The following is a 21,520-nucleotide window of genomic DNA, read 5'->3' as shown; positions in this document are numbered from 1 at the left end:
AATAAAAGTGAAATGCATGATTGTTTTCCCTATGCAAATCGGTGGTGAAATAGAAAATTATTCTGTTGTTATTTGCAAAAATAACAGTATAGGTATAATACTGTTATCAGGAGATGTGTGCTAGAATAGTTGCTTTGTACCTCCTAGATTCCATTTGTCTGCTGTCAACCTATACCTGCTGTAAAGCTTTAGACACTTTAAAAAAGAGAAAAAGATAACACAAATTATTCACCATTAATTCCTTAAAATGAGTCACCATTAAAAGCTTAATTGTTTGCTGAGAGGATCCAAATTAGTGGACTTTGCAAGATCAAACAAAATTGAAGATATTTGTCCAAATTAAAATGGAAACATGCATCCAGAATATACCAAATGAACATGTATGCTCCTGTAATAATAATTTTATTATCTTAAGCTTCCAGGCCAGACTTTTAATTATGACCCTTTATATCAGTGAAAACCATGTATTCGGGATTAAAAACCTATGTCTTTAACTAGTCTAGTTAAAGACTGTGGTTTGATATATTTTATGCTACAACTTTTATAAAAACCAGAGAACACTTCTAATAACACTTTTCTAATTTCATGGTTCAGTGCACAGTCAGTAAAGATTTAAATAATTCAGAAAGAAAACCTATTCTGTTTCTTTATTAGAAGTTTGAGTCAGGCAAATTCTTTGACATTTAATAGGTTTTTAACCCTTTTAATAACTTCTTATAATGAAATTTATTGGAGGTTGTTTTAAATAAAGGGTTATTATATTAGAGTGAATAGCAGTCAGTAGTTTTTTATGATTAGTTTTGAGACCTTGGCCCTGTGTGACTCAAAGGATATTAAAACATAAAATAGAAAAGAATGTTAATAGTCGCCAAATTAACTGTGTACCAAGAAATATAGAAACTGTGTATTACTGCATTTTTGTCATTATGTGATCGTACTATAAAATTTTGCAGTCAAATTTTGAGTATATAATTGCTTTAAAGGGGCTTAAGATCACTTACAGAATCAGTACTAAATAAAACAACCTGAAGTGGTTTAATTTTTAACAGAATGATTTTGAAAATATTAGAGTAGTAGATTTAATAGGTATTTTTTTATTTTTTTTTAGTTTAGGGTTCCCTTTACATCTGAAGTTTCTGCTCTTTAATTTTAAGATTGTTTTCCTAATCAACAGAAATTTTGAGTCATCCTTTCATTTCATGCAGTGGGCATAGTATAAAAAATACACTTGTATACAGCACTAAAATATTCCCCAAATGCTCACTTACTTTAAAACATAGTCTTCCATTACATAGTTAGCTGATACAGAAGAGAATTGTAAAAATGAGAAGATGAAAACACACATCCCCTTCCTCTGTTAGGTGGTGCTTTGAGTTATTCCTTTTAATGTGTTTTGAATGGTTCTCTGTGGTCACTTTATAGTAACCTCAGCTCTCATAACAAATCTTTGTTTAGCACTCTACTTATATATGGGCTAAAACAACACTTGCTTGCAAATATGATTTCTACTGTAACTGAATGGAAACAGAGATCTAATAGTATGAGGACCTTTGGGTTTGATCAGTCTTCATTCATGACAGGACATAAATATACCACTTACCAGTTTTAGCCACTGTAATCAGTAAAGCAAAACTTCCTGTCAGATTTCAGACCTCTAAATATTGGGGTCACTTTTTTTTTTCTCTCTGTTGTATAAATAAAAAAATATTCAAGTTATCTCAAGTTTTAAGTTATCTCATGAAATAGCATCACCGTGATGGAAAAAAACAGATGAAACTGCATAGTTTGCTTTTGATTTACTTTCTGTTAATCTAGGATCCTAACCTACAACATGCAGTGAACAACCACAAGGTACTACTGCTTGATCATTGGTAAGAACTGAGTTCTTAAATGAACATTTCTGTATTTTAGACACTCTTTTAAGTTTGGCTTTGATTATATAGAATCATAGAGTATCCTGAATTGGAAGGGACCCACAAGAATCATCAAGGTCCTACGCCTGGCCCTGCACAGGACCATCCCCAAGAGTCACACCATGTGCCTGAGAGCATTGTCCAAATGCATCTTGAACTCTGTCAGTCTCGTTGCTGTGACCACTTCCCTGGAGAGCCTGTTCCTCATCTGTGTGATGAATATTGCTTGAATTTTGTAGCACTAAATTCGGTTATGAGGCTTTTTGGTTTATCAGTTGTTTTGATTATAAATGGTGAGTGTTGTTTCCCAAACACAATTCTTTCTCAGTGTGCTCTCACAAACCTGTCTGGCAATGCAATATTATCTTTTCTTCTCTCATGAAACCTTCACTTACAGAGTTGAGTGATTATGTAGGAATTAACTTTTTTTCTCTCTTTTTTAATGAGCATCTCTATGTCTCTGGAAAACATCCTGCAGATGTGTATTGGCTTATATTAGAAGAAAATTAAAACACCTAAAATAAAAGCAGTAAAATTTCTAAGTGAATCTCATGGCTTTTCAGAAGCCATGGCAGAATCAGGGCTAATGCTCCATTTTAATGTCACATTATTTGGGAACAGACAAACATTCAGGTTTAATATGGCAGAGGTAGTAGCACAAGTTTTCTGGGAATATAAGTGACAATATTACTATTAAAAGAAACTCCTTCTGCCTGCCAAAGTATGTCTGTGATACCTACATGGTGACTCCATTGGGTCATGCCAGTGAAGAAGGAAGCACACTATGGTTACCTCATAGATAACATTTAAGATCCGTTGGGGTTTTCTCCATTTTTTTTAATTAATTGATTTAAGCATAGTTTCTTATTGTCTGAAAAATTGTTACTCTCTGACTTACCTTGACCAGTTAGACAAGAAGCAAAAAACTATCAGCCACTTCTGCAGTGTCCGTCTACACAAGAGCGTTCAGCGAGTAGAAGACTAAGCAAAAATCATTGTAAGACCTGGTGGTGGTAACAGAAATAATGTCTGCTTTGCCTTGATATGAATTTGCTCAGAGTAGTGAGATATGTGATCTTCACTTGCTTCAGTGAGTAAGCCCTGTGTATTTCTCCTTATGTTTTCATCCTTAAGGTTTTCATTTTCAGTGTGTGATCTCTAGTGTTTCTTGCATGTACTTAGACCTGTTATATTTACTTCGATCTGTTCAGGCAACCTGTGTTTCTTCTTTCATTTAATGATACCATTTATTATAAATGAATTTAAATAGGGAGGGACAATTGGGACTTGTGTGGCTTTTCAGAGAGATGTTGCCTCATGGTTATTAATTATAACAAGAAAAATAACGTGAATTATTTTGCTAACAGCAAAGTCCCCTTGAAACTACCTGTCTAATGCTTCTTAGAAAACAATTATTTGCTTCCTAAAGCCACCTTCTGGGACATTAGTGTGAGAAAATTCTCTTTTATCAATTTATAGAAACGGCAAAAAAACTTTCGCAGGACAAGGAAACTTACAGAAAAGGATCCTTTATTTGCAGCGCTGGGTGCAGTCCCAAGCCGCCCGCCTGGAAAAAGCACACCCCTCCCAGAGCCCGTGTCTTTTTATACTCTTCAGCTACCCAATATCTTGAATATTCAGAAAGGGTACTTTTCAAACCGGCGGGTGGGTGTCACCCTCCCACCTGATTGGTTCCTCACTTGATTGGTCCCACCTGATTGGATCAGGGCATACCCCCTGTACATCTTGATTGATTGGTGACGTACCCCTCTGTACATGTACAGGGGGGCCCCCCTGTACAAAAAGACACGTGGTCGATGTAAATTTCCATCTATATATTGTATCCTACCTCGGCCGCAATATTCCCTTGGTGTACAGCCCTGACAGGGCCTTTCACCTTACAATCTTCGCGAGACGCCTGAAATAAAATTAAATGGGAGGTAAGAAGGAAGTCCCAACACCCCGTTTCCCACTTACATAACTTTACTTATAATAAAACCAGATTATTTTATTTCTCATATTAGTAAACAGTCCTGCAATTTGGCTCTTTCTATATCTTGTATGAGTTAACCAGCTTGTATCAAAAAGGCAGATAATTCGATTTTGGGTTTTTTTACTGCTATGTGCTGTGTCCTTTGAGAGATGAAGTATTCTATCTGAATGCTGTGTCAGATAAGAATTTCTATGTTTTGTGGACTTTGGAGCACAGTATTTCAAGAAAGATGAAGGTTATTGGACGTAGTCCAGAGGACAGCAGGAAGAATGATCAGATGTGTAGAAAACACAGCATATGAACAAAGTCTTTCAATCTTCAGGTTTAGTTGTTTAGTCTAAAGAAAAAAAAAAAAACTAAAAGGAAATTCATAATAGCCTTCTAGTGTGTACAGATTTTCTGTAAAGAAAAGGAGAAAAACATTCCTTATGTCCACTGGGAGCAGAGCAAAAAGTAGTAGGTTTAAATTACAACAAAGGAGATTTAGGTGAGACATTATGGAAAAAAGCCCTTTCCACTGTAAGGATAGTTAAGCACAAGAATTGCCCTAGGGAGGTTATGAAGAGGTTAGACAAACATCTGTCAGAAATGATTTAGGTATAGCTAATCCTGCTGTGAGATAGTGTTGGACTAAATAACCTTTTGAGGTCCCTTCTAGCACTATTTTCTGTGATTCTGTGATTAGGACACTGCACTCACATTGTCCTGCAGTAAGATGTTACTGTATAGGGATGATATATCACTGTATTCTGCACTCCATGCTTTGCTTTGTTTTTACTTTAAGCTGATGGGCTGAACTATGCTCTGATGTTTAAAGCACTTAAGCTTAATTCTTAGTACCTCAGGAGCTTTGAGCAGGGCATTAGGAGCTCGTTTTCAGCCAGATAGCCCTGTTCTGGTTTTGCACTACCCACGTGTCAATAAGGGGTTTTGGGACACACCTTAGAATTAGTGACTTGTACTATGTCTTTTGACTTGCAGTCAAACACTTACAGGGTGAGTGCTCAGTTTCTGCCTATAAGCAAAATGGAAACAGAAAAAAAATTAGCATTGAAAAGAAACTTCCCCATTAGTAAAATCAAAATAAAACCAGTCATGTTCTAAAGATGAATATAGCACAAGTTGTGAAACATCCTGGAACTGACAGATGGAGATTGATATTAAAGTGACAGATATTATCATTATTAAATCATCACAGAGACCATTGAAGACATCAGTCTAAGACTGTCCTTATCCTCTGTAACACTCAAAACTCTTTAACTTTGTTCTTCCATTTGGCATACTGCCATCCATCAGGATTTGTATTCAGCTTTGCATTTGGCAGGAGTGTGTTTGCAGTGTTGCCTCTGTATAGTGAATATGGCCTCGGCACAGCTACACATCGGTGAGTTTTGTAAAACTCCGTCTGGAGGAATAAGGAATAAGAAGCTTCTGATTTTGAAGTCGTTTAGAAGACATTTGTTATACTTTGCACTTAATGCTTACAGAGTGTGTCTGATTAGTGCCACTATTCCTGCAGAGACAAGTTGTCACATCTACTGAAACAGGGGCATAACATCCCTCCTCAGCAATGACCCAAGTGTGTGGTTTTCATGGATGAGTCTGTTCTTGAACCCAACAGAGAAGATGGAACAGTTCTTGGTGTGTTGATCCTTTAGGAACCTGAAGGTTCATCATCACATGTTTTCCATGGTATAACCTCACAGCTTTTCACATTTATGTGGTTAGCTGCCTTGGGGGGCAGCGGGGAGGTTCTGGCTTAGCATCCAAAAGAGAACATGTATGTTAAACAAACTTGCTGTTTACACCTGATTTTCTGAAGGTCCCTGGTATTCATCTGATTAAAAAATTCAGAAGACAAACTGAATTCATGTCAAAATAAAATACTGGATTTTTTCTACTGCACCACCTCATTTGCAGTCCTCAGAATTTCCCTAGTGAAGGGTTCTCTTGCAAATATATGTATATATGCACGTGTGTGTTTTGTATGGGGATGCATTCAGTACATCAACAACAGTTGGTGTTGTATTATCTGAAAACACAGTCTATCTTCAGTGCTGGGCCTAAAATTGTGTCACATACTGTTTAAAAATATATGGTTTTTTAAAGACAACAAACACAGAATGTTCTGAATCCAATATTATCTATATCTGGTAATATTTGTAGTTCATATGAAGAGTTTTTAATAAAGGAGAAATCTTTTTGAATAAAGAAGAATAACAGAAGGGGTAAGGTTGGAAGGGACCACAGTGGGTCATCTGGTCCAACTAAGAGTCATCATAGAGCACTGGCTTGTGTCCAGGCAGTTCCTGAATATCTCCAGTGAGGGAGTCTCCACAGCCTCTCTGAGCAACCTGTTCCAGTGCTCAGTCACCCACACTGAAAAGTTCCTCCTTATGTTCAGATGGAACTTTCTGTGCATCAGTTAGAGCAATTGTGTTATATTTCACTTGAGGAAAAGTAATTAAAATAGTAACTTTTTCCCTGCTTTTAGAGATAGATAATTTGCAAGTTAATTCAAAATAGGAGTTAGGAGTATCAGATGGTGCTTGTTTCCTTTCTAGAGTTTGTAAAATCATTGCAATGCTTATTAAAAAGCAGTCATGCTTTTCAGGCATGGTTTATTCAGCATCATGAAATCCTGCCCCATGAAAACACAAGGAATTTGCAAGCAGGGCAGCGTGGGCTCAGCCCCTGCAGGGTGGAGGGTCCCTGGCACACACCCATGCTGAAGCATGAGCACCACAGACAGGTTGAAGGGAGGGTCTTGGGGAGGGTTTTGCCTCCCTGTGCCCAGCATGTGAGGGACTGTGTGGATTTCCATCCCCTGCCCACCTGCCTCGAGCTGGCCAAGAGGACTTTGAGAACCGACACTTCTGCTCTGCATTCCCCAGCTGCTGCCCAGCTCAGCAGCTGGATCCAGAGCAAAATGGCCGAGTAGGAATTACAGCTTCATGGGCACAACTGTTTTGGTGCAGGTTGCCTGCTAGAGGCAGAGATAATGATATCTTTCGAGGCTGATATGCTTGGCAAGGAGGGGAGCTGATACTGGAGGGAAGGGACCAAGAAATCAGTAGTAATTTAAGAATATAAAGGATTCAAATTTCAGCCTTCAATTGGTTTTATCCACTGTGCTCTCTCTGCTCCTTTCCTCTGATGCTTTAGTAATCATTAAATGAAGTGAAAAAACATATTTGTATCAATAACTCTTTTTTACCAAAAACTATTAATTTCTAAAATAACATAAATACGGTTATAATTGGGATGTCACATTGTCATAAGCCATTTTAAATACTTTTCAGAGATACAAGTACAGGTAAAGTGGTAAGTATGCCATAACTAATGGTATTATTAGTTTGATTTACTGCCAATCAGTCACCTTTACAAAAATCAATCCCCAAGTTCATAAAAAATCTCCCTAAAATTGATACATTTTTACACTATCAATAATAAGAGAAAAGGTGAAGTTACAGGTTTATCTTTACTTTCTTTCTTGCATTACTGGTTAAAAGGTATCTTACAGATTGCTGTGATATATAGGAGTGTGTGTATGAGCAAGACATAGGTTATAGAAGTCACAAGTTATAAAAAGTTTAAAAAAAAATAAAATCTGAGTGATCTATAGACAATTCACATGACGTGTCTAACAAAGACTGTCCATAGAATAAATGTGGCTATGTTAATATATTGAACCATTAGCACATGTCCTCATCTCAGTGGAACTTACACAGTCGTAGCTACTGTCAGATTCCATTTCATATATACAGCATGTTTGTCTGAGGCACAGAAAGACAACTATATCTATTTCGTTTAAGCTCTGAATTGACACTTCAATTTTAAATCAACCACAGAACACCTTAGCTTAAATCTGAGCTTTTCTCTGATACTCTTTCCTATTTGTTGTGTTTCTGTATGAGTATACCGAAAAGATGTTACAGACAATCTGCTGAGGTCTGTGTATATGTGCATTTGACCTCTGGACAAGAAAGGAGTTTCATCCTCCAGTGCTTTTAATTCTTATCCTTGCAGAGACTGAATTTGTTGCTTGCATTAAAATAGTATGTCTCGTTAATGCTAAGAAGTGGTGACCCACATAGCACAATGGATTCATTTGTCAATCCTGCAATTTCCAAGCTTTCTGTTCATATATGTCTTAGCAGTAAATCAACTCAGAAGTCATTTAATAAGTCTATCAATGCATTTTTCTTGTCAGTGGTCTGAATCCTGAAAAGTCCAGTATCTCATTGGGTAGCACCAGGCAAAAAAGATTTGGACCTAATACTCTAGATATTCATACTCAGAAAACTGCAGCTCCCAAAATCACAACTCAAACACAAAAAATCCTATGTTAAAAAAGCAGGATCTGGAAATTGTCTTGAATTTTGAGGATGTTCATGTTCTGATCTAGGTCTGAACTTCAGAGTTCTAACCGTTAGCACTTCGAAAATACTCTACATGCAGTTAAAGAAAGCAGTACCCTTTTGTTCCCCCTGTGAGAAAAAAAAATTCATTGCTTTTTTGCTATTCCCAAGGGCTGCAACTAGAGCCTGAATAGTTTATAACAGTCAGTGTTATGCAAATGTCAATCATATCCTTACTCTGTTTATTTCCAGTATTTACATGTTTATTTAAGTACTTGCCATTTCCTTTAAGCCTTACCTAGCCTATCAGGCCAATTGAGGTCTAAAGGAACAGAACACTTTATTAGTGATATGCTTAATACAGTTTTTTTCCTCTTGTAGATGCAAGATTTACGGAATACAGAAGGAGCCCAGTATAGTTCCCATCCTCAGATGGCAACCATGAGGCCAAGGGTTCAACCTGCAGATATTAGGCAGCCAGGAATGATGCAGCATGGGCAGCTGACTACTATTAACCAGTCCCAGCTCAGTGCACAGCTTGGTTTGAATATGGGTGGAAACAGTGTTCCTCACAACTCGCCCTCTCCACCTGGAAGCAAATCTGCAACTCCTTCACCATCCAGTTCAGTCCATGAAGATGAAGGAGAAGATAGCTCTAAGGTAGGCTTAGATGCTAGGATTACTATGTAAATTATGGTTATTTCTAGGACCTGCTAAATGAATCATATGGCCACAGTTATTAAGGTGATACTTAATGTATTATTGGTGGTTGATTGAAGTGAATAAAGGGTTATGAATACAGAACTTATAATATCCAGTCAATTCTTCAGGCAGCTTGAGTAAATTACATCATTCCTCTTCATGAGAGCAAACTGGAATCCTGTTAAACACTTAAAGGATAGTAATTTCTGTAGGACTTTAATATAAGGGTTGAGTTTTCTCACTTGCATAGCAGGGATGTTTGTTTCCAGTTAAAGATCAAGTTACTGCTATAAAAAGTATGAACAGTCAGTGCAATATGCTAGTCTTTGCTACTTGGTCACAGGATGAGTAAACAGAACATCATAGCAACCAGAACAGAAAGATCCTATGAACTTTAGAAACCTTACCTGGAAAATCTGGAAGACCCATTATACATTTATACCTTGAGAGGTGCTGACACTTCATCATGACATGTTTAAGCTTCATTTTAGTGTCAGTACAAGCATGAAGTGATAAGAGTAATTTACATAATAAATTTCTTTAAAGAATAAATGTCAATCTGTATAGCAGGTTTTGCATGCAAAAATCTCCCAATCTCTCAAAATCCTGAAAACCTCTCAAAAGTACACAAGTCTATTATCTTAAATTCAGACAGAAAAACTGAGACACAGAAAGATTGAAATTTAGCACAAAATCATCCCTTAAACCAGGAATAGAGCGTATTGAAATTGAGAACCTCTTTAGCTCTATTTTATGGTCACTACAAAATAGCAGTCCTGTCAGAGCACTCCTGCATTGTAGTGTGTACCATGTAGTGTACCACAGAGATGGCTTGTGGGGGAAAGTTGCAGACTTGCGAGGAATGTGAAGAAAACATATTGTGAGTTGCTGAGGAGGTATAATTCAGTCAAGAAATGTTTTCAAATTATATTGTTTTTCATGCCTCAAGCTATAAAATAATCATGTAATTGGAGACATATGTTTTACTACATTTTGAATAAATTCTGATTCAAAAGTTTTATTTCAGGACATGCCCCTAATTTTACAAAGTTTAGGTTTTAGAAATTACTGAATAATTCATACATTTTAAATGAGCACTACCTTACTGAGGAGGACTTTAGAATACAGCTGTGTAAAAATAATTCCAAGCAGCCTTTACTTTTTCAGAATAATTTATTTGCTATTCCTGTTGCTCTGCTAATTTTTTTACATGTATTGGAGTGTGCAAGATGCTCGAAATTCTGGAGAAATGATTAATATTACCTTTCTGCTTCTATTAAATATTTCAGTTATTTCACCCATAGTTTTCATGTACTTTTTCAGTGTAATACTTTGGGCTAGCAAAAGTGTAGGGTTGTGGTTTCATGAAAGCAGTACTTATCTGAAACTAATGTTTTCAATAGAGAAATATAAACCACTGTAGACTAAGTAAGACTTGGTCCTTTCTTTGTGGAAGCCAGCTTGTATAGTGTTCAACTATTTAACAAGCTATGTTATTTTTCTCTCATGCTCAGTCTAAGCAGGAAAAGATGACAAAAGGCACAATGTGCAACAGTATGCTGAAGTAGATATATTGCCTTAAAATTCTATAATTATATCTGCCAAGAGAAAAGTTTTAAAGGATATTAAATTTGGTTAATAGTGACAGAGGGCTTAAATTCTTGTCTGACTAGTATGGTTTAAACCAGATTGATGGGGAGCAGATAATGTCATGCATTGTCTTCTGTGGGATTTCTTAGGGCTTCATGAAAACACCTGAGGCTGTCCACCATTGGAGACAGGCAGTGGGCTGGCATGCCTGATCCAGTACGATGGTGCTGCTGTAGTTCCCTCTGTAAAAGGCAATAGAGTTTGAATAATCAGCCTAAGGAGTTAGTATATTGTTGTAGTTCATGGTTTAAAACTCTCCACTGTGTATATTCTGTTAACATTGCTCTTCCTGGAAGCTACCAGTGAATGGATATGAATACTCAGAATAAGCTGGTTTTCTGTGGAGATCTTCCTCCCCAGAAACAATAGTATTACATTTTCTTGGAGTTGCTCTGAAGGGACCTCTGAATGTTCTCACTCCAGAAATCCTCTTCCCAGTGAAAGAAGGCTCTGGATGGGGACAGAAAGAGACAGACCAGCTGTTCTGTCTGTTGTGAAAATCTCTGTCTTTTACCTGACTATAACTTTGCTAAATTTGGAGTTTTCTTTTTAATTTATAAACTATCATGTAGATGTCTGCAATTACGTAAGAGATCAGGGCCACAGCTTATTAGTCAGTCCTTCAGTGGAGGGGCACATATTCCAGTCCTGTAGTAGCTGCTGGAGCTCGCTTCATGGAATCAGTAAGATGTTCCTGCCATAAGGACTGTGTAAAAACCAACTCCCTCTGAATTCACCATATTGTTAATAGCAACAGCGACGTTCTCCCCATTTAACCAGTAGAAGATGATGTTTGCCTGTGTACCAACATTGATCAAAAAGACAAAGTACATTTTCAAATGGAAAATCACCTCAGTGTCAGATGACCTTTCTTAGTTTATACCAGCTGAAATCCCAGCCTTATGTGTGAAAGAGAAGCCACTGATCCTGTGATAGCACATTTGGTAGAGAGCTCCCTAAGAACTATACCTATTTCTAGCTAGAGAAGAAAATACAGAAATCTCAGTGCTCTGTTCATGTTTGCATGGATTTATAGAAAGAGATTGATGGAAAGTATAAGCAAATATGTACATTATGTACCTTTGGACTAAAGATATAATTGTATCCCTATGAACTACTGATTTCCGTGTGTGAAAGAAATTAGCACCTCAACTTAATGTATGTATTCCAAATTCCAGTAATGGGGAAACTTTACAAACTAATGTAATTGTTCATGTACTGAACGTCTTGGATGTTCATTCTATGATAAATCCTTGTAAGCCTTATCCAACATACACAGAACTAATGGCAGCAGCTGCTAAATATTTTTTGACAATACTCATTCTCATAAAGACCCTTTCATATAGGCTGTTCAGACATCAGCTGTCCTATATTCCCTTGTACAAAAAAAGAGAAAGGAGATGTGTTATAGAGGGCTCAGTTTCCCTACATGCTGTGGCTCTAAAATCAGGACAGCTGAGGTTGCTTGACCATAAGATCAGTGACAGTAGTAGTGTAATTGTAAAGCTAGATATGCAGTCAGAAAGCTGCTAGGTCCATGAAAATGTGAAATGTAGTCTCAGACTAACGATATAATCTCTGAAAGGAGTCTCCTTAATTCTTAATGTCATATCTGGGGCTATCGTTAGAAGAAATAGAAAGGGAGAACTTAAAAATCAATACTTGTAAGTAACTGAAAAAACATTATAAACAAAGTGGTCACTTAGCACATGCTTTATTCTGACCATCTCAACATTGGAATATTACATTTATGTAATTCTTGCCATAATTCATACTGTTGGATCGTTAAACATGTACTTGGTTATTGCCAAGCATAATTGTGAGCTGCTGGAAGCATTACTGGTTTGTAAATAAGTATTTCTTCATAGATGGATGACAGGGTTTTCTTCCATGCTCATTTGCATATCACTTATGAGAGAAATTCAAATAATGTATTTTAGAGGGAAGATAGAGGACTGCAAGTAGCAAGAATTAAATAACAGAAACACAATTACTAAAGAACTGCTGCAGCATATTCTCTTTATGTGGCAGAGATTTTACAATATTTACTTTATATGATAGGAGTTATAAGTAGAATTCTATGTTGTCTGTTCAACCTATTATGCAGATGGTGCTTGATTAAAATCTATTTTAAACTACAGCGATTACTGCAAGATAGTGTGCATAAAACAGCTCTCCTAGCTCCATTAAAGGCTTTGGTACTATTGCAGTTTATTTTAAATATGCTTATAGACATTTTCTAAGTTCTCAAGGGACATTTAGATATCAATGATGTGCCTTACTTGATAGTTTTAAACCCTACACTAGATATTCTTGTGATCTATTATATGTGCAACATGGTTAATGTACACTTTTTTAAAGTGAAAGATTATTGCTTTCTTGTGATAAATAAGTTAAATACATCACCATAATTAAGCAATAAGCCATGACAGGAGGTGGATTACCATGAGCTAACTACACCTCCAGGGATTTTGAGGCACAAGTCTATGCCTAGCAGAATATATATGGGTTTTATTTTATTTTCCATCTGTCTCTGCTTTGGTGGTTAGAAGTGGAGTCTATGAAGCTGATAGACTGATGGGAGCATAAGGTAGGCCATCATCACAGCCATTTGCAGGATTATTAGTACTTGAATTCTTGTATTCTTTTTATTTTGTTATTTTCATATAAGACAAACAGAATTTCCCCTGTGAGTACTCTGTTTTTAACACTCAGGATTTGAAGTGTCTTGATCATTAAGGTTGGAGAATAAGGTTTTAGAGCCATTCTCAGAACAGCTTACCAGAAGGCAACTTATACAAGTTTCTGTAGTATATCACCTCATTTAAGGGTAGTTGAAGTAGTGTGGTATCCTTATATAGAGAGAACTTTAAAATCTCCTTGTTTCAAAACTACTCTGAAAAGAGGAAAACTTTAGCAAATCCCAGAGGTAAAAATTTAACCATAGAACAAATTATCGTCAAATCTTCTTGCTCCTGGAGTTTGCACAGGACTTCTAAAGCGTTTAAACTGATGTCAAGTTAACTAGGGAGCCCTAGTTAATTATGCTTTAATGGGTATTCTTGTGTACCCCATAGAATGAAATAATAGCAAGAGATTAAATGTTGGATAACTTAATAATAGGTAGCACACTGCTTCTGTTTTTTCATATTTCCCAAATGCTGCCAAAAGGCTTCATGTCCATTAACTTTGTATTAAAGATGCATCTATTGTAACATAATGCCCAGGAAACAATCAATTTCATTTTCAAATTGTGGTCATCACTTTGTTGCTGTTTTTAGTAAGCCACAGAGATCCAGGTTGTTCACTGTAGTCACCTGGGTTCTGTTGGACACCACACAGTGATGCATATAGAAAAATAAAAAAACTTTTTTTTCTCAAAATGAGGATTTCTAGGCATTTTACTCATGCAGTTCCACTGATTTGAACATCTGTGTTCTTCTGTGCCACTTGATATGCATTATTAAAAAATAATAATAGAAGGAAGTGAAAGAAGTCATGCCTAGTAGATCCTTAGCCTAGAGCATACCTTTTATGCTCTTGATCTTCTCATACTTCAAAACCCTTATGATGCACAGTACTTTGGTCATGCCTACAAAAGAAAAAAGCCTTTGAAACCACTTATAAGATCACACATCATTGCTACAGGTATAGTAAATTAAGTGATCATATCAAGAGAATTTGCTTTGCCATGGAGCTCCAATCTGTTGAAGAATCAGGTCAGTGTCCCTTTATATGCTTGTAAGTCATAGAGTCATTGAGGTTGGAAAATACTTTTAAAATCATTGAGTCCAACTGTTAACCTCACACTTCCAAGTCCACCACTAAGCCATGTCCCCAGTTGCCACATCTACATATCTTTTAAATGCTACCAGGGAGACTAACTCCACCCCTTTCCCTGGACAGCCTGTTCCAGTGCTTGACAACCCTCTTGGTGAAGAAGTTTTTCCCAATATCCAACTATACTTCCCCAGGTGCCACTGGAGGCCATTTCTTTTCATTCTGCGGCTTGTAACTTGGGCCAAGACCCCAACACACAGCTTTCAGGCAGTTGTAGAGAGTGATAAGGTCTCCCCTGAGCCACCTTCTCTCCAGGCTAAGCAACCCAGTTTCTTCAGCTGCTCCTCACAAGACTTGTGCTCTAGACCCTTCACCAGCTTCACTAGGAAAATAAGGTGCTTCAGTGTTTGCACAAATGCTCATGTGCAGTTTCTTTCAGGTGATGCACATGAACTTTTCTCCATACACCATTCCTCTTTCACTCCCTTCCTTGAACCGTTTGCTTCTACATGAGCAGACGAAGAAACTGTGCAGCTAAATACAGATAGATCAGAACTGATCCTTCAAGGGACTCTAAACTGTCTATACTGGTGAAACGTTGTTTCTTCAGACTTTAATTAGAAGGTGTATAGGGGACTGTCTGTAACTTTAATTGTTTAATTCACAGTCAGATTCTCTTCAAAGTCCCTGGAAAGTGTACCACCAGTTGCAGAAGAAATTGATTTGAACAGTAGTTTGGGGACAAACTGAGGAAGGGTGAGAGTGTCAACATTAGGATTATCAAAGATGGCAACAAAAATTCTATTTTTGCATGAAAAATCCAAAATTTTTGTATCACAGAGGCTTTAATGATGGATGGACTGAATTAAATTGGCTAGTTTTTTAATAGTACTTTCCTAATTTTATGTTGCAGGTCAATGGTGGCGAGAAGAGACCTGCTTCAGATATGGGAAAGAAACCTAAAACTCCCAAAAAGAAGAAGAAGAAGGACCCAAATGAACCACAGAAACCTGTGTCTGCCTATGCATTGTTCTTTCGAGACACTCAAGCAGCCATCAAGGGCCAAAACCCCAATGCTACTTTTGGTGAAGTCTCTAAAATTGTAGCTTCAATGTGGGACGGCTTAGGAGAAGAACAAAAACAGGTACAATATGTGCTACAGCTCAGAGGCTTTGTTTCAGGAAAGTGTTATCAGGGTCATCTAAGCACTGTAGGCAGCTTCTTTTGTTTACCAGGATGAAACTTGAATATGTGACATTTCAAGAATATGATTTAAAGAGAACTGAGATAAGGAGAGTATTGTTTCATTTCAGCTGTATGAAACCAGTAAAAGAGTTTTCTTAGTTTCTTAGGGTGTAACACAAACCTTAGGATTATATTTAGGATTGGTTTATGCCAGAATTAATGGCCCTAGGATTTTACGATGGCATTGCCCTGTGTATTGACACCATGCTGTAAGAGGATCTTGCTGCCAAAGGTTAGACCTGTGCAGTGGGACCTGACATATATTTGAGCTCCTAGTTGCAGATGTTTCCCTGCCCCATGATCCCATTATGCCAGAAGGGAAGCTGAGCTTACCTTTGCTCCCAAACCACGAGACTTTTATGAAAGAAATGAGTGATATGTTGACCCAAAGAGACCTAGGGTGGACACTGGCAAATGGACAGTGTTCTGGTGTATCCTCTAGCGTACATGTGGGCTGCGGAAATCACATCCCTTAGTTCCATTTCCATAGAAAGGCCTTGGTTCTGCAATAAGGTGAGCAGAGCTGAACCCGACCCTTTGCAGAAATCCTTACAAGTCAGTCGAATGCTATGTAAAAGTGGGCAACTCTGGAAGCTCATTATGTTCATGTGGTGACAGTTGGCAAATACTGTTCATCCTCACTATAGCATTTGTTGGTTTTGGTTGCACTTCTACCAACTGCCAGCAGAATTGATTGGTTTGATAAAGAAATTGCAACTTTAAGAAGGAAACAGATACAGAAAGACAGGACACGCTGGGTGAGAGTTATATTGGTTGCAGGAGACCTGGGTGGGAATTGATGTCAACACACAGAATGGAAAAGTACTGGTACTAAAGTGAATCTCATTCATTCACACATTATTACTGCAAAATTATTGCTAATAAGACTAAGAATTAAAGAAAAACTTTTTTATGATTTTTTGGTACGTAAAATTATTTGGGCTTGAAAAAAAAAAGATTTACTTTGTTAATAACTGGATGGTGAAGGTACATATAGATCCCTGTTAAAGATACCGGTTTAGTAAGAATCAAGATTTGGCACTCATTGACTATCTTAAAAAAAAAATCTTATGCTATCTAGTATCCACCATTGAATAAGTCCAGCATTTGGAAGGTTTAGCTTGAGGAAAGGTAATTTTCTGAACACAGGGATGAAAGAAGTCACTTGGCCTGGCACATTATTTATTTTGTTGTGTTGCTTCTTTCTTCTCCCTTTAAAAAAGGGAGAAGCATATGAGTATGTCCAGCAAAGGCCAATGTTCTAGATCTGACACACTGTTTAGATCTTCCCAGTTCTGTACTTGAGCATTACTTTTTGGGACCATGATGATGTTTGTTCAGTTTTGATCCAGAAAAAGTACAGACTATGCTTCTGATTAAGTTCACAAGCAAGAGCTTTTAATCCCATTCCTCTTTGTTCCACATACCTTCCACCTTGTAGGAGGGACAGTTCTCTGAGCCACATAAAGAGTAGCCACTGCTCAGCAGATTGCCCAAGAAGCAGCCTTCTGTCCCTGCTGTGCCTGGCCAAGACCTCTGACCAAAACTGAGAAACCATAGACTGTGGTATCTGGCTTAAATTGTTTCCTGCTCCATAGGAAAAATTGTTACCCAGAATCATTCCCTGTTATTGAAATCTGGACATACATTTTTTTTCCCCTGAAATAGTGAAAGGCCAAGACCTGGACATAGAGAGCTTGTCTCTCTAGTTAATCATATATATCTCTCATGATGACACCAAGCAAAAAATTATCTATTTAGCCAGACCCTTAATTCGTGACTGTTGCAATGATGCGGTTTTTACTTCCATGGTATTTGTTCTGCTTACAACTCAGAAAACTTGACTTCATGAGTAATGGTCCAAGATCCTATAATAGAGATAAACCTAAAAGACTGTAAAATGCACATTTCCTTTGAGCTTGTCATCTGAGTGCTAGCACCAGACTATTGAAGTCTTTCCATAGAACTCTGTTTAGAAAAGTGCATAAAATGTCCAGCTTTAACTTCAATTTTCTATTCATAGTTGAAAGCAATAATTGAATAAGTCTTATACTGCAACAGCAGAACTAAATTTATTTTCCTTATTTCTTTGTTCTTAATTTAAATTGAAACACAACAGAATGATGTGTTATGGAATCCACATGACACGTTCATGAAAAAATGGCTGCAAGTAGGTTTTTAAGCAAATTTTTCCAAGAGTTTGCGTTAGCATATCTTTGTTGCTCTTTGACTCATTTTGCCTATTCATTATCATCTATTAAGCACATTTTTAAAACTCCAGGCCAAAACCCCTTCTAACCTAGCACTGTACAAAAATAATAAAAGATAGTCCCCAAAAAAATAAAATTGGCAGTCCAATTTTCTAGAATAAATTTAAACTCATTTTTTATTCCATTAGGGATATAATGTACAAAGTAATGATTACAAGACATCTTAACTGACTAGATAGTCTGTATTTTAAAGGTCTAATTTTTCAGATACAGAGCATTAGTAACTGTTATGAAACCTATGTCTCTGATAGGAAAATTGGACTCTAAAAATACGAATTATTAATTTAGCATTTGGTATTTGGCATTGAAGAATCTTCAGAAATTCAAAAATAGTTAAATAAAGAAACAATAACATCATTAGAGGACTACTTTATTGATGAATTATACTTGCTGAAATGGATTCAATTATCATAAAGCTGCTGGCTTTTATGTTTTGAAAGCTAATGCTTATTCTGAAATTTAAATAGAAATATGCTTCCAAATTATATTTCCTGAATTGGAACTCCTTTTAGTATTTAAACAGTAAACATAAATTAATCAGAAAGTAGAACATAATGTAGCTATTGAGAAAGAAGAATAGCCTCATGTTTTCATGCTAAAATGAAATCTTCTTTGTTCCTATTATCTGAGCCAGTTTTTTCTGAAATGCGTAGAATTCTTGTTTCTTCCTGAAGATTGACCACAGAATTAATAAAGGTATAGAAGCTCAGTACAGTGATGACCTAAAGGCAGTATATGTATATCCAACCCTTAGCAACAAAATTCTGATAACCTGACGTATTAGACTGTAGCTTGAAAAGCTTTGTGCAATGACCACATATGTTTTTCAAACTGTGAAGAATTAGGAAAGTGTTGTTTGAGAAAATAGGATTGGAATGACAAAAAAAGGAAATGTTATTATGAACTAGATAATGGTGGGTGCCTTACTGAAGTAAGGGGAAAGTTATGCTTAAAATGGATCACACTCTGATACTCTTACCATGAGAATATTGCAATTTATTAGATTAAAGTAGATACTTCCCCCTCATTTTACCATATTTTTGGGTCACATGCTGTAACTGTTCCCATTAATTTCTGTTTGTAAAAAGGGCGTTTTCAAACAATGCTGCTGTATGTCTGTGTTTTGTTTGTCCAAACCTATCCACACAGAGAAGTCTAGAAATTAAAGGGACTTCAGTGGTCATGGTGGGTTTTGTCATGGTTTCTTCTCAGATTCTGAATTGGGTTACAATAATTACACATAATAAGAAGCTGTGACTGTGCACTTTCCTTCATTTTTCACTGTAAATGTTTTCTAAAACTGTTCAGATTAATAAATCTGTGAATGGAAAGCAGCTGTAGTCATAGCAGAGGGATTTTTTTTCAGTGGCTTCCAGTTTCTCTCTCATGATCACAAACACTGTTTTCTCCTTAGTCAGTACTATACTTCTGTGCATCCTATTTTTATAGCTTATTTATGTATGTTTGCCCTTTGCACACATTTTTACTGCAAAGGGGAGATAAACAAAGACCAGGAAAGAGGGTTCAGTATGCTAAATGGTTGAGTCTGGCTTTCAGACAGAACACTGGTTTAAACTGGGTAAAAAGGCTATTTAGGTCATTTTCTGTCCTTAGATGAAAAAGGAAAGTAATTTTAAATCAGTACCAGATGTGCATGTACTAAATGAACCTTAAGTTTCTAATTGGAGTCCTAGTAAAGCTGTAATAGATGTGGCAAATTACAAACAAAATGTTCTTGTTTACATTAGTGTAACTTTAAAACTTCAGCCAAACACCTTAATAGATGTTCTGTTATTCTAAAAATGGAATTGAATGTCTATTCAACATTCAACAAAATTAATCTCTGGTGTAACTTCAGTGACTTAACTGGAATTCTAGCAGGAATTGATTTGGCCTCCTATGAACAGCTCAGTGTGCGTACTTGTGTATCTGTATGTGTTTCTGTGTGTTTATTTATGTGTTGCACTGGCCCCACAGCTGGAAGAAGGATGGATTCACGTAGGGTACCCAAGACTTAACAATCAGAAGAAGCAGGTAAAACAACTGTTAGAGTGCTGTAACAGATGCTGTCTTTTCAGGCTACATAATTCATACACAGTAATATTAGCTGCAACAGTTCAGCTCAATAGCAACACCTCATTATTTTATCCCTCAGTATTTATTCCTATGGTTGACGCTTCATGAAATTACTGCTAATGTGTTTATACAAGGGCAGATCTGACACAAGTGGGAAGAATTTAATTTCCCACTCATTCTTTCCTGCTGATGTGTCCTCTTCCCCTGGTAGAAGTGGCAAGTGTAAATAGTTAATTTGCTTCAATTATGAGCCTGTCCTGCTAAATTAGAAGCAGCAGGAATATGAAGAGCCAGAATTATACATATGAGGCAGCTGACAAATCCTCGGAGCTCACAAAATCAAATCATTTACTCCTCATTGGTGCTCAAAGACCCACTAGATAAAAGCTGCAGTTTATTCTTTAACATCTGATGGAACTTGGATTGCATGCTACCAATACTTACGTAAAAAGAAGTCCCTGTATGTTCATGTCAATCTTTGTGATGCTGTTCCCATTTTCACTATAACTCACAAGCTTTCAGAGGTTTCTATTTTGGTCACTGAAAATAACCCAAACTGATTTGGGCACAAAAAATAACAAAGCATGTTTTACAAGTTTCTCTTCTGACCACAGGGACATAGCAGTCCATTATCTACTTCTGGGATGAATCAAGTAGATCAGGAGGGGTTTTCGAAGTAATGCTGGCCACATCTCCAGAGCTTCTCTCATGGTGTGAGACACCACAAGACAGATCAAAGTGGATACAAGATCAGTGTTTCAACAGGTCTTGGCACCACCTGGCTTCTGGTGGCACCTACCCTAGCTCCTCCTCCTTCCCAGGGTGTGATGCCATTCTCCAAGGAATAACTAACACATTTGTAAGACTATGATAATACCTTCAGTTTAGTAGATAAACGATCACAGAGGGTTTAGCTTTGTTTTATTTTTAAAAAGAGAATAGGAAGAGAAGGCACATCTATGTGTGCACACTGCCAAAGTGAATTACAAGCAAAATGAATTCAGAAATAGGCACAATAGACAGCAACCTTGCATTTCCCCTCCCAGCTACCTGAACCAGCAAAGTTGCTTTTACCAATGCTGCATTTTAGGTGTGTTTGGAAGATACACTGTTTTTCCTCACAAATTTCTGTATTGAAATTGCACCTCTACCCTTTGAAGCTCTAGACAAGAGTGTCAAGAGTTTAAAACAACTGATCCTCGTCCTGGTGTATTCTCCTTCTCCCTTTCTCTGAAACCATCTGGGCTTAATGAGCTGAAACACAAATGGGCCAAGAACAGGCATACATTCAGTGTTAATACAACTCATGTCTATATTCACATATGTAAATTTATATCTTCAGATTATTCTATTGCCCTGGCTTCTACAGGGCCCAGCCCTTGAAGTCCTTGACTTCTACTGGCTCCAGAGGAGAGCAGTGTCAGGCTCCCTGCTTGCAGTGCAGTTTTGCTGCAGGACCTCTGTCACCTGACAACTCCCACTGCTACCCAGAGAGCTGAGCTGAGCTGAGCAGGACTGTGCTGGGCACTG

The 21,520-nt window shown here is 37.1% G+C and overlaps 1 protein-coding gene across 3 annotated transcripts in view; it reads left to right on the top strand.

Moving 5' to 3' along the window:
- The window catches only part of TOX (thymocyte selection associated high mobility group box), a 224,155-nt gene that overhangs the window by 170,442 nt on the left and 32,193 nt on the right, over positions 1 to 21,520 (top strand). For 2 of the 3 annotated variants that reach the window (XM_051771866.1, XM_051771865.1), the window contains exons 4-5: positions 8,649 to 8,927; positions 15,313 to 15,543. In XM_051771866.1, coding sequence (XP_051627826.1) covers positions 8,649 to 8,927; positions 15,313 to 15,543 — 510 coding nt within the window. The remainder of the gene's footprint in view (positions 1 to 8,648; positions 8,928 to 15,312; positions 15,544 to 21,520) is intronic. The other variant, XM_051771867.1, reaches the window with a different exon arrangement.

Source organism: Manacus candei, unplaced genomic scaffold (genome assembly GCF_025592945.1).
Source record: "Manacus candei isolate 608988 ecotype Guabito, Panama unplaced genomic scaffold, ASM2559294v1 h1tg000008l, whole genome shotgun sequence".
NCBI lineage: Eukaryota > Metazoa > Chordata > Aves > Passeriformes > Pipridae > Manacus > Manacus candei.
The sequence above is the reverse complement of the archived record's forward strand: the minus strand, read 5'-3'. Positions and strand labels throughout refer to the sequence as shown.